The 14,975-nt window shown below is 40.1% G+C and overlaps 1 protein-coding gene across 1 annotated transcript in view; it reads left to right on the top strand.

Annotated features, from left to right (window-relative positions):
* Positions 1–12,304: 12,304 nt before the first annotated feature.
* Positions 12,305–14,975, top strand: part of dtnbp1a (dystrobrevin binding protein 1a) — a 91,062-nt gene continuing 88,391 nt past the window's right edge. Inside the window, exon 1 of the mRNA XM_060921356.1 lies at positions 12,305–12,571. Within this exon, the coding sequence (XP_060777339.1) occupies positions 12,516–12,571 (56 nt within the window). The 5' untranslated portion in view covers positions 12,305–12,515. The remainder of the gene's footprint in view (positions 12,572–14,975) is intronic.

The raw sequence follows: 14,975 nt of genomic DNA, 5'->3' as shown, positions 1-14,975 counted from the left end.
GGAGTATAGGTCAATGAGTCCCCATAATGATGGAGGTACAAGAATGTGTGTGAGTGTGATACTATGTGTTTTTGTGTGTGTTATAACAGGATTCTGAGAAAGAAACCTTAAATATTAGTTGGGGAAGCAATGATGCATGATTGCACATTTCGGGTAGAGTTTATGCACTTTCAAAAATGTGTGTGTGTGAGAGAGAGAGAGCAAAAGATTAGCACAAAGAAAAAGTGTATATGGGAGAGATGGTCACTCTTTGGTCATGCGTAAAGTGTCTTATAAATATGAAACTAGCATTAAACACATTCCTAACCAATGGAACGTACTTTCAGTTTTCTTTGTTATTGCAGTTAAAGGATTGGTGCTATGACATTAGAATAGAAGCCAGCTACATCAGAGTCTGTCTCTAGTCTCTTATATGTGTTTTTTTCTCTTTTATTAAATGTATTTCCTAAATATTTTTATTTAATGTTAATTGTGTGGACTGTATCTATTATTCTGAATAGTTTGACAAAACATATCTTGGTCTCAGTGTACTACTGTAAATGCTTGTAAAACTATGGATATTTCACATTTCGACCTGTCCAACAGCAATTCAGTGCACACCCACCCACAGGGCATGGGACTTTAATACTAACGTGGAGCTTGTTTTGTTTTGTTTTGTTGTTGTTTTTTTTGTTATCATTTTAAGGATAGATTTGTGTATAATATTTGTGTGTAATTCCTTATTTGTAAAGCTTGCATGAAAAGCCTTGACAATGACGCAGTATCCATTAATCGTTTTGCAAAAAAAAAAAAGAAGAAAAAGCAGAAGAAGCAGCAGCAGCAGTGATTTTACATTCCGACACAGATTTCATTGCCATTGATTCAACAGATATATCATCAGAAGGAATTATTTGGACAAGAACCTTGAAAAAGGATACTGACGTATTGAATAAGCAAGAGAGTCGACTTTTCACAACAAATCTACATACTTCAGGTTCAGGTGAAGAGACTGGTCCGATGACTGACTTCTTGCCATATTTACATTAGCATCCAATAATACAGATATTGCGATGTCCACTTTTGCCTTTTTGACAGGAACTGGTGTCCATATACATTAGACATTCAGAAGGACTCTTGTGTTGTAGGACAATAATAGCTGTGGAAAATGTATGAACATGTTGTGTGTTCATGATTGGACACATGAAGACATTTCTCTTGGTTTTCATTTGCAATGACCAGGAAAAGCCTCAAGCAATAGCACCGTGTTACACTAAGGACAGAAGACAGAAAGCTATCTATTAGACTTGTGGAGTCAGACAGCTGTACAAGTCATCACTAGGACATGGCACTTTTCCTGCCTTCACCAGAGCTCTCACTGGTTCACTCAGACTTACTCACTATCACCTCCTGCTGGACAAAACAACAGTTATATCTTTGGGCAACAGTTATATCTTTATAGTATCTATATTTATTCATTTTCTTACCAAACCATTGATTTTACTGGATTTTGAATACAGCAGTTTAAAGAAAGTGCTGAAGGTAGATCCTTCAGTTCACTGTGTAAAACCTCAAAACATTAAAAAAAAGATTTTTTTCTTTTCTGAAATAAAAGCAATGTGGTAAATTTACTATTTGTGTGACTAGTGTAGATGTGTAAAAAATTCTTTTCTCGTTCTTCTGACCTATTTATTTTGTAACCAACAAAAAGCAAATAACAGAATTAAACCTCAGATGTTGTCGTGGTGTATCGCTGTAAATGATGCATCCAAGACTGTTCAGTGGATTCAGTGCTTTCTTTAGTTTGGTGGTGCTTGAGACTTTTTTTTAAAGATATATAAATCGACCATTATTTGATTTAAAGGAAATATTAAGAAATGTGGGACTCATTTTTTAAATGTCTGATTTAGAAATTACTTATTGTACAGTGCACATTTAATGTCCCTGTATACTCCAATAAAATTCTGTGCAAGTTTTATGTGGCTTTTTTAATGATGCATGCAGATATTAATTGCAACAACAACAACAACAACAACAACAACTTTTAAGCTTCTTGAACAGAAATGTCAACTTCTCAGCCACAAGGGGGCGCAACTGTCATTTTAATATTGATGTAACAAATTCTGTAAGAACAAACATTTAAAATGAAACAATTTATCATAATGTTCTCATCTCATCCTCATCTCATTATCTCTAGCCGCTTTATCCTGTTCTACAGAGTCGCAGGCAAGCTGGAGCCTATCCCAGCTGACTACGGGCGAAAGGCGGGGTACACCCTGGACAAGTCGCCAGGTCATCACAGGGCTGACACATAGACACAGACAACCATTCACACTCACATTCACACCTACGGTCAATTTAGAGTCACCAGTTAACCTAACCTGCATGTCTTTGGACTGTGGGGGAAACCAGAGCACCCGGAGGAAACCCACGCGGACACGGGGAGAACATGCAAACTCCACACAGAAAGGCCCTCGCCGGCCACGGGGCTCGAATGTGGACCTTCTTGCTGTGAGGCAACAGCGCTAACCACTACACCACCGTGCCGCCCAGAACAAACATTTAAAATGAAACAATTTACCATAATGTTCTCAAATTAACATAATATGTAAATGCACTAATTTCAGTAAAACATGATGACACTATTCAACACCTATTACATTACAGGAATTTAGCAGACACTCTTATCCAGTGACACACAACATACCCAGAGCAGCCTGGGGAGCGGTTGGGGGTTAGATGCCTTGCTCAAGGGCACTTCAGCCATTCCTGCTGGTTCAGGGAATTGAACTGGCAACCTTCCTGCGCAGACTACACAAACTTCACTCATCAGTTCTGAATAAAGCTCATGCTGAATCCAGGATAATGTCGTTGTCCAATTTATTCTAAACTTTCTGTACTTACAGTAAATGACCCTGTCCTCTTGACATGCTTGAGATAGTCATGTTTTTCTATCTCTAACACAGCTCATAAAGAGCTTAATAATCATGTGACGATGTGGCTCTTGTTTGCCCATAAAAACAAAACAGTATGCTCGATACCCAAAAGACCAGGCACTTTAACACAAGCATAGCTACATAATATAAGCAGTGCAGTGTCCAACATACAGTAGGTGTTCCAACACGGGAGAGGAGAACATTCAGGTCACGCCTCAGAGGTCCATCTACAAATTAATTCTAGACAAATGGTTTGAAGAAGCAATAAAATGACTCAATCTACAATCCCAAATCAGAAAAAGTTGGGACGGTATGGAAAGTGCAAATAAAAAAAGAAAGCAGTGATTTCTAAATGTACTTTGACTTGCATTTAATTGCAGACTGTATGAACCCAAGCTAGTTCATGTTTTATCTGGTCAACTTCATTTCATATGTTAATATACAGTGTCTTGCAAAAGTATTCATCCCCCTTGGTGTTTGTCCTGTTTTGTCGCATTACAAGCTGGAATCAAAATGGATTTTTCGAGGGTTAGCACCATTTGTTTTACACAACATGCCTACCACTTTAAAGGTAAAAATTGTTGTTTTATTGTGGCACAAATAATTAAGATGAAAAAACAGAAATCTGGAGTGTGCATAAGTGTTCCCCCCCAAAGTCAGTACTTTGTAGACCCACCTTTCGCTGCAATTACAGCTGCAAGTCTCTTGGGGTATGTCTTTATTAGCTTAGCGCATCTAGCCACTGGGATTTTTGCCCATTCCTCAAGGCAAAACTGCTCCAGCTCTTTCAAGTTAGATGGGTTGCATTGGTGGACAGCAATCTTCAAGTTATGCCACAGATTCTCAATTGGATTGAGGTCTGGGCTTTGATTAGGCCATTCCAAGACATTTAAATGTTTCCCCTTTAAACAACTCCAGTGTAACTTTAGCAGTATGTTTAGGGTCATTGTTCTGCTGGGCCGTCTGAAACCTCTGGCTGACTCAAACAGGTTTTCCTCCAGAACTGCCCTGTATTTAGTGCTATCCATCTTTCCTTCAGTCCTGACCAGCTTTCCTGTCCCTGCAGATGAAAAACTGCCCCACAGCATGATGCTGCCACCACCATGCTTCACTGTAGGAATGGTGTTCTCAGGGTGTTGGGTTTGTGCCACACATGGCACTTCCCATGATGGCCAAAAAGATCAATTTTAGTCTCATTTGATCAGAGAATCTTCTTCCATATGTTTGGGGAGTCTGCCACATGCTGTTGGGCAAACTCCAAACGTGTTTTCTTAAGCAATGAATTTTTTTCTGGCCACTCTTCCATAAAGCCCCACTATGTGGAGTGTATGGCTTAAAGTGGTCCTATGGCCAGATACTCCCATCTCCGCTGTGGATTTTTGCAGCTCTACCAGTGTTATCTTTGGTGTCTTTGTTGCATCTCTGATTAATGCCCTCCTTGCCCAGATGTGTGAGTTTTGGTGGGTGGCCTTCTCTTGTCAGGTTTGTAGTGGTGACATATTCTTTCCATTTTGCTATAGTGGATTTAATGGAGCTCCCTGGGATATTCAAAGTTTGGGATATTTTTTATAACCCAACCCTGATCTATACTTCTCCATAACTTTGTCTCTGACCTGTTTGGAGTGCTCCTTGGTTTTCATGTTGCTTGCTTAGTAGTGTTGCAGAGTCAGGGTCCTTCCAGAACAGGTTGATTTATACAGTCATCATGTGACAGATCATGTGACACTTTGATTGCACACAGGTGGATCTTAATCAACTAATTATGTGACTTATGAAGTGAATTGGTTGGACCAGTTTTTATTTAGGGGTTTCATATAAAAGAGGGTGAATACCTATGCGCACTCCAGATTTCTGTTTTTTCATTCTAATTATTGTTTGTGTCACAACAAAACAACAATTTTCACCTTTAAAGTTGTAGGCATGTTGTGTAAATCAAATGGTGCTGACCCTCCAAAAATCCATTTTAATTCCAGCTTGTAATGCGATAAAACAGGACACACACAAAGGGGAATTAATACTTTTGCAAGACACTGTGGAATCCAGCAAACAAGTAGTTAAACACATGAACTCCGCCATTACCCACCTGCAATGTAAGACAATGACCTTTGCTTTTAGTGACACAATCCACCGGCTCAAAAAAGCCGTCCTAAGACACTGACCTTCTAACAGACACTGTCTTATATAACACTTACAGCATCCATTTGTACACATACTGTATGAACCAGCAGCTGAGTGTGAACCTGAAGCACTCTGTGAGTGTAGGTACAGATTCAAACAGCTATGGTCAAGTGATAAAATGTAAAGCTGGAAGAGTGCAGTGACCTTTGAACATGTTTGTTAGCACTCTAAAGAGTGATGATGTGTACAGTGTGTGCTTCCTGTATGGACAACATTGTGTGCTATTTTACTCCCTTCTCAATCACAAGTTTTATTTTAAAGTCCTCGAAATGTGAAAAATGAAAAATTTGCATTTAAAGATTGGAATTTAAATATTCCACTGTTCTGAAGGACATAAATATGCTGATTATTTATTTTATTCATTAATTATTAATTACATTTAATTTAATACGTAATAAGTCAAATATAATATGAATTCATTCATTCATTTTCGTTCCATTTCTCCTGGTGGGGGTTGCTCTGGCAATAGCCTTAGAAGGACAGTCCGGACTTCTCTATCCCTTGGCCACAGTTTCCAGTTCTTCAGACGTTCCCCAGATGTTCCCAGACCAACCGTGAGATATAATCACTCCAGAAGGTCCTGGGTCTGCCCCGGGGTCTCAGTCTACTGGGACATGTCTGATATAGCCTTAGCAGGAGGTTCTTCTCAATTTGGTGGAGCAGCGGCTCTACTTTGAGGCTCTGCTGAATTGATGAGCTGCACATCTTCTCACAGAGAGTAACCCTGAGGAGGAGCCGTCTTTCCACCACCTGTGTTTATGAACTTATTCTTTCCTTCACTACCCACAGCTCATGGTCATATGTGAGGATATGGATGGTGAACCGGGTACCATTACTTCCTCATAGGTCCAGGGTCCTGAGATCGATCTTTCATTCTCCATGAAAATTCTCTTTCCCATGTATTCTGTATTTCATGTTATTATCCCTTCCAGTGATATATACACACACACTCTTTATTCTATCTACATTCAATGGATATGAGCAATCGCACGCTCTGATGGGCTACTATACTACTAGGATATCAGCTCATATCCTTGACTTCAAGTGATGTCAAAGCAAAATAGAAATCCGGATGTCGGCCATGTTGGTGGAGATACAAATGCAGGGTCAAGGAACATTCCATACAAAACATAGTCACGCGTGCGCAACTCTCTTTGTTTTTTCACTGCTTTAAGCATTCTTTTAGCTATGCCATATCTTTGTGCTGTATATGGTTGCGGTCACAACAGTACTCGTGACCGTGGCACGTTCCGATTTTTTAGAATTCCATCCATGATTCGGAAAGAGGGACAGGAAACTCTGAGGCTTAGTATGGAGAGGAGACAAGGGGATCAGGACACTTCGTCCAATGACCATTTTATCCAATACTTAAGACATTTCGTCCAAAGCCTTTTTCATATGCACCATCAATTATTTTATATTTCAGGTATTCCGCTGCTTGCAAACAAAGCCCCCGCGAGAGCGCTGCTTCACATCTAAAGATTTAATATGATCCAGCGAGGTTTAAAAATTAATAACTCGACCAGGGGAGCTCACAGCGAAGCCAAATTTTACAGGCACCTCCCTCTAAGCCTCCCCCTTCGAAAGAGCATGGTCTTGGGCCAGTAGGACCACGCCTCGGCCTGGGATTCGTGAACGAAGCCCCCATGAGAACGCTGCTCCGCACAAGATTTAATATGATCCAGCCGGAAATATAGACATGCAAGCGAGCAACCAGCAATGACAAGGGAGTTAAACTCATCCCAGGGTCAGCAAGTGGCACTGGCCAATGTGGTTACCCCACTTAGTACGCTCTTTAGTGTTGAAGCGCACATACTATGGCACTCAATTGCTTTACAAAAATGTGTTTTGCTTCGGTCAAATTCCATTGAGAATTCTTCCTTTTTTCGAACAAACAAATACCTGAAATATAAAATAATTGATAGTGCGTATGAAAAAGGCTTTGGATGAAATGTCTTAACTATTGGACAAAATGGTCATTGGACAAAATGACCTGTATTTGTACTCAATGGTCAGTAGAAGTGTCTTATCTTCAGAAAAGTCCGACTTTTTAAAATAAAATGGATCAAAACCATACATATCTATCTTCTCTTTGTATTGAGTCTTTGCTCGACCGTTCAAATTGCGATAATACTGAGAAAATTCAGCATTGTTTACAGACACACTTTCAGCGGCTGATATCCTAGCTGCTTTGTCTATCCACCATTATGGCGGACGCTCATGACGTAGCACGTTTTGATCATGTGGTTGCAAGTCATCTATATTGTGAGTATATACTGTGAGAAAAACAAAATGGCGGAGCGTATTGCTGAACCAACTGAGGACGAAATAAAAACTCTACTCGAAAACAAAACCCCAAAAAATATAAAAGAAAAGCAACAAAATATGGAATAAAAGTATTTGATGGTAAGAACGTATCTTTTTAAAATTTTTCAAGAATTATTATTATAGCTTTTTCCACAAATTGCTCCTGTCATTTCTCCGGTTTGTTTACATTCTAAGCGGAAATGATTTTGTTGGATGTTTTGTATAAAGTTTTTACCTATTAATTTGCAAAAAATAAAAATAAAAATGCTCTGTTTCTCAAAATCCAGTGAATGTGGATATAATAAAACAGTTATTCCACTTAATCTTGTTGTACATGGCTTATAGCTAACTCGGTGCTACACGCCTCGTCGGCTATCAGCTCATGTATGACTCAATTTGGTGGAATAACTTTTAAATATACAGTTCTATATACAGTTTATATCTGAATGGGAAAGCTGTAATATTTTGGGGTTATATGTCTGTCTGTCTGTCTGTCTGAGATTCTTGTTATGATGATACCTCAAGAACTAATGGCCTGTCAAGTGTATATAGAATTATCACTATAACCAGCAGATGAACTGATTAGATTTTGGAATTGATCCAATCAGGGTGAAGTTCACAGCAAGGACAAATGTCTGAAATAGTTTTTTCCTTAATCACCTCTTTCCTGTTTGTCATACAAAGATAATTATGACATGTTTATGGTCAGGAACTCAAAACCCATTTTCGTTGCTAAGTTTTTTGCCATCGAAATTTCCATCTGTCTGTCCATCCGTCAGTGTGTATGTGCATCCGTCCAAGATTCTCATAATCTCAAGGACAAGTGGTTGAATGTTTGTAGGATTGATACAGAATTATCACTGTAACCAGCAGATGAATAGATTAGATTAGATTTTGGAATGGATCCAAACAGGGTTAAGGTTACAGCAAGGTCAAACTCTCTCTTCAATAACTTCCTTCACATTTGAAGTATATTTTAAGGGCATACAAATTAGTCTCAAGAAGGCATCTACATAAAAATCTGGACACCACTTTGGCAAGGTCTGGAAGAAGACTCAAACTGTCACCCTCAGATGAGAGGAAATTGGTTAGGATGTTCAGGAACAACCCAGGAACCACCAAGGCTCAAGCCTGCCATGAACTGGAAAGTGCTGGAATGCCAGCATCAATGTCCACAGTGAAGCGAGTTTTACATCGTCATAGACTGAGAGGGTGCTGACCAAGAAAGAAGCCCCTGCTCCAAAATCGACACCTTCATGCTCGACTGAAATTTGCAGCTGCCCACATGGACAAGCCAAATGCCTTCTGGAGAAAAGTTTTATGGTCAGACGAGACAAAGATTGAGCTATTTGGCCACAATGACAAGAGGTATGTTTGGAGGAGTAAAGGTGAGGCTTTCAAATCTAAGAACACTGGACCAACTGTCAAGCATGGTGGTGGTAGCATCATGCTCTGGGGCTGTTTTGCTGCCAGTGGTACTGGTGCATTGCACAAAGTGGATGGAATAATGAAGATAGAGGACTACCTCCAAATTCTTCAGCTTCACCTCAAATCAACAGCTTGACGGTTGAAACTTGGACACAATTGGGTGTTCCAACAGGACAATGATCCCAAACACACATCAAAACTGGTTTTGGAATGGATAAAGCAGGCTAACATTTAAGCTTCTGGAATGGCCTTCCCAAAGCCCCGACCTCAACCCTATTGAAAATTTGTGGACTACTCTTAAAAGCCAGGTCCGTACCAGGAAACCAACCAATTTAAATGAACTCTACCAATTCTGCCAAGAAGACTGGTCAAATATCCAGCTAGAATTATGCCAGAAGCTTGTGATGGCTACCAAAAGCGTCTGGTTGAGGTGCAACTTGCTAAGGGACATTTAACCAAATATTATTGGGGGTGTATGTATATATTTGAACCTGTATGTATAATTTTGGCCCATTCAAACTTGTGCACTCAATTCTTGTTTTGTGAAGTTATTAAAAATGTATGCTGATGTAAACTGTTCTTTTTCCAGAGTGGATTGACTCCAGCTTGCCTGCGACCCTGCACAGGATACGTGGTTATGGATAATGGATGGATGGAAGACTATTAATAAGCCTATCAAGTCAGATAATAAAATCTGCAGTAATCTTCCTGAATGTATCCATGATGATAAAATGTATTGAATACTGTACATTCTGATTAGAGCACAAACACCCCACAAAAATCAATCCACTCTGGAAAAAGAACAGTTCAAGGAAATCATTAACAGCCCAAAATTATCATGACATTCATGCCCATGATGAGTGTATATAAACTTCTGACCACAGCTGTATATTCCATTCAGCTAGCATGATACTGAACAAGTCGAAGACGAGTAGCTGAATGGAATATATCTGATATACCATGAAAAAAAGCCAGCCAATATTATTATTATTATTATTATTATTATTATTATTATTATACATACACACACTCTTCATATCAGTATAGCATTCTCGAAGGCTTACCTGCGAGTCGATGCCGTCAGCACAGCAGTGAAGTCACCTTCCAGCTGGTGTAGTGTTCATCAGTAGTGTTAGTGAATGCTAATAAAGCAGTCAAGCCAGTGGAGAGCAAGTAGCACAGGCTAACGACCAAGAAACTAAGATTTCTGTCTCCAGACTCTTTTTCCATGCTTGCATACTCATCACAGGATTTTTCACTCAGACTTAAGTAATCATTTCCCTGCGTAATTTACTTAGTTACTTTTAAAATCAACATCGACAGCTACACACAATGGAGCTACCTGGTAGTCTGCCGCTAATCCCTTGCAAAATCCTTTGCTCTGTTGCTTTTTCTTGGTGTGTCTGGCTAAGTTTTGGCTGAGCTGAAGTCCCAGCTCTAATTGTAACGGTTCGCCACTGCTTGTAAATATGCGTGAAGAATATCTAATGAAGTTTTGGCAGCCTTTCAGGTGTTCAACACGTCCTTCTCTTTCCTGGCGAACAAAGAAATGCTTCTCATTGGATATTCGCATCAGTGTGACATCATGTTGTCTTGACAACCATGCAATATCGTAAACCATATTCAATGCTCATTCTCCATTGGGTAGAGTGACATAATACACATAGGATAAGCATGCTATCAAACCAAATGAATGAAACCCGCGAGAAGGGAATAGAACACATTTTTATTCCATCGAAAAAGTGTCCTGCATGTATAACGATCATGTATATTTTATATATTCATGCATATTCTATATTAATGTATATTCTGTATGTTCAGCTTTCTGATCCTGAAACTACAAGCTTGCGTCTAACAGCTAAGTGCTGAGCATGTCCCTAACTAATAAAACTCGTGTAATATTTCAGCAAGCTGCAGAATGGCATGTATACAAATAATGTTTTAGTTCTGTACCTTATTGAGACAATCCTCTCCATTTGCTTTGGGATCCACCCCCACCTCCATAACCAGTTATGTGACAGTACCACTGATCTCTATGTAAAAAATCTGGATGACTCATAGGCTTGTTAGAGTGAAGACATCTGGCCACCATATTACCGCGCACATTGGATCGGTATGGTCATATCTCTGCCTAGGAAGCTACACAAAAGCTGGACATGTTATTTGTACATGCGTGTGTATGCGTGAGTATGTGTGGATTTGTGTGTGTGTGAGTGGTTGATTTTTGTGGGGTGTTTGTGCTCTAATCAGAATGTACAGTATTCAATACATTTTATCATCATGGATACATTCAGGAAGATTACTGCAGATTTTATTATCTGACTTGATAGGCTTATTAATAGTCTTCCATCCATCCATTATCCATAACCACGTATCCTGTGCAGGGTCGCAGGCAAGCTGGAGCCTATCCCAGCTGACTATGGGCGAGAGGTGGGGTACACCCTGGACAAGTCGCCAGATCATCACAGGGCTGACACATAGAGACAAACAACCATTCATACTCACATTCACACCTACGGTCAATTTAGAGCCACCAATTAGCCTAATCTGCATGTCTTTGGACTGTGGAGGAAACTGGAGCACCCGGAGGAAACCCGTGCAGACATGGGAAGAACATGTAAACTCCACACAGGAAGGCCCCCGTCGGCCGCTGGGCTCGAACCCAGAACCTTCTTGCTGTGAGGCAACGGTGCTAACCATTACACTACCATGCCACCAAAAATAAGATCAATATAACAATTCAGTAGTATAAAAAAGCCAATGTGTCTGAAAGAAAATGGGATGTGAGATATTAGAGGAATAATCTATGAGTTGCTGAACTCTATCAGGATCGATTCATGTGTGATATGAATTACGTGAAGACATGACTGTGAGAATGAAGTGAAAATGGAAAATAACATGAGAAAATAACATGAGAAAATAACCGTTTCAACAACTGTCCTATATCGAAAGGAAGAAGAAATATATGAAAGAGAAAGATACACTGTATGAGAGAAAAACTGAAATAATATCCTTAAAAATAATCATAGTAGTGAAAGAGCCGTTCAAAAAATGATCAGAGACTGAACTGGAAAAGAAAAAAAAACAATAACAGTGAAAGGGAGCGCTATAAAGATATATAAGGAACGTAGGTAAATTTGAGAAAATAAGAGAAACTTTTCTTGGGGCCAATTTGACCGGATACGACGGTTTAACACATAAACCAAATACACACGATGTGCGTGGTAATATGGCGGCGGGAACAATCACTGCTCGCTAATACCCGGAAGTGTGCATACGAATGACGTCTCCTCGTGTTACTTCCGTACCTACCGGTATTCAGGCAAATCCCACCCTCTGCGCTAAAACTATCCTGTCTCCTGAGCGCTGGCAGTTTAAAATCCAATCAGAGAACTGAATTAAACAGCACTGCTGTAGGATTAACCAATCAGAGCACAGAATTAGGAGTTCATCGGAATACGGGTTGAAGAGGAAAAAAAGCTATGTGTCAGCATTGATGTGACAGACGGATATGGCGTGGAGTAACTTTAATGGTACTGGTTTCAGTGGTCTGATTTGAGTCAGGGTGGGAGGAATTTTGTATTGTTAAGATGGACTTCTGTCATGGATTATAAGCAGGAGACGTTAGTTGTATGCTAACACTTTTTCTTCGGAGCTGTAGAGAGGATTTAAAACGATCAGAGGTGGGAAATGTTTGAGAATTTCAGAGAGAGACTGCAGAGCGTGCAGCAGGACTTCACATCAGGGTTTGTACACACACATCCACTAATACACTACAGCATTTCGGCTTGTCTTTCTTCTCAACATGGTCGGCTGAAGTCGTTTCTTTGATCACGAGCTCAGCTTTAAGGATGCACCCAAACCCGCCGCTCCGCCTATTTAGGGCGCTAGTGTGCGGTTTGGGACGCAGCCTCAGAGTTTGCTTGGTTGGTGAGAAGATATAAACATGACTAACTCCTCAGTGCACGCACTTCACACTAGACTAGTTCGTTCACTACTTCTTACTTTAGTGAGGAAAGGTGCTCATACTGCACACATTATCAGCTGAGAAGAATTAGCAAGTTAACAGTGGGACATTTCTCACTACTGTGTGTGTGCTAGTTCAGTGCTAACTGCATTCCACACACTGCTCAAAGCAAACACACACTTTCAGATGACTGTCATATGATCAACTGGAGCAAAGGGCACCTTTTATTTCATCACCTCTTATTAGTATGGGAACCCGTTTCTGCCATCATAATAATGAGAAGGTTCACATTCTCATAATTCTGACTTGGTATCTCATAACTTCAGGGCTTGACCTTAAGGACTGCCCGATTGCCCGGGGCAAGTGGGATATGTCCAGGGTAGGGTGGCCAGATTTCCCCGAGTCTAAAACCGGGACACTTTGCGTGTGACCGTGATACTTGTGCACGCATGTAAACATGCGCCAGCTCAAACCATGGCTCAGACAGGTGCTTTTATCATTTTGTAGAAGCTCATTATACATTTCAGAGAATAATCAAGTATTTTCTTGTTATCTACATGTACTTCTATCACAATTCAGTTAAAGTAAGAAAATCAGACAACAGATGTGATGATGGGGAATAGGCCAATAGCCTAAATTTCAACTGATTTATTTCACCTTTGTGAAAACGCCAAGAAAACGCATTGCTTGCATATTAGCATCAACATTTTATGCGATGAACTTTTTTTTAAACAATAGGCTATGCATTGTAACAGGAACGAGCGCATGAGCCTAATCGTTGTCACCTCCGAACCTTTACCCAAAATGCCTCTGTTTAATCTTAACCAGTGTCGGCTATTAACTATTTTGAAAACGTGAACCCTGAGTTGACAACAGCATCAAACAAGTCAAGACAATCTGTGATACAGATTAAAGACAGATGAAAGACAACAGAAAATGTTTCAGAAACACAGCCACCCAACCCACCCTCCCACCCTAAAGAAGATGCCATTTTATTGCATATATTTACATGATGAGTGAATTTGTTCCAGTAGCGCTTTACTGCCCGAGAGCCTGCTGTGAAACTGCAAGCAAGTATCGTCGAAATTGGCCTGGGTAATGAGCAAGGCTTTGAGAGTAGGCACGGTCATGCGATTCCTCTCGTCAGTCCAGGTGTTGTTCATGAGTGAAAATATTCGCTCAACTGGAGCATTGGTGCCAGGTAGGTACATGGCAAACTGGCAAAGCTGGCTGACATTGCTGTAAGGAATCTCCCTACTCTTGAAGTACGCGAACATCTCCGCCCAGCGCTCATTGTCGCATAGTAGTTGACAGCCGCCAGCGAAAAAAAACGTTATAACGTGGCCTCTATATTGTAACATTGTACAAATAGATACATTGTAAAGTTGACTGTGCACACATGCACATTGATGCTGAATTGGTAGAAGCTTTATTGACATCTCGTTGGCTATATATGATCGCTGTAACCGGGACAGTTTGTTAGTGTTTGGTGTAAATCGGGACATTTCAGCGTCCCGACGGACCTTTGTCGTGACTGGGGGCACGCAACTCAAAATCGGGACTGTCCCGGTCAAACCGGGACGTCTGGTCACGCTAGTCCAGGGGTCGAAATTAAGCATGTACTGATGGACATGGGCAATTCATTCTCATACTCAGGCAACAATAAAATTATCACTAGTTGTCCGTTGGACAACTGTGTTTGAATGTCTAGTTTACCAAGAAAAATTAAGTTGTTGTGATTCCTAACAGAAACAGAACAAAAACTTTATTTTTCCCGTCTTCTCTTTCGTTTGCCCTTGACTTTGGTTCGTTGCGGTAGTTGATGCTTCCATTCGCGAGATGGCGCTACATGATATTGTGATTATTCACACGAGGCGCCACTGTCATGTAGGCTAGTACGAACGAAGCGTCTTTTTGGACTGATTTTTAATTCTGATTTGATCAGTTACACTTGACCATGATGACATGATGTTTTCTGACTGTTTAACATGTTTAATAGAAGATACTTGTAGTTATACCTAGTTGTTTTACTGTTCATCATGATGAAATAAACACCAAACACATATGAGTGTTATAACTTTTTCTATCAATCAGTAATCAAACAATGGCAAAACAAGTTGAAATATTTTATTGCATACTCTCTATAATATACATCCAGATTGCTTTTTATGCAAATTACTTAC

Source organism: Neoarius graeffei, chromosome 5 (assembly GCF_027579695.1).
Source record: "Neoarius graeffei isolate fNeoGra1 chromosome 5, fNeoGra1.pri, whole genome shotgun sequence".
Classification (NCBI taxonomy): Eukaryota; Metazoa; Chordata; class Actinopteri; order Siluriformes; family Ariidae; genus Neoarius; species Neoarius graeffei.
Note: the sequence above shows the minus strand (reverse complement) of the source record. Positions and strands in the feature narration are given on the sequence as shown.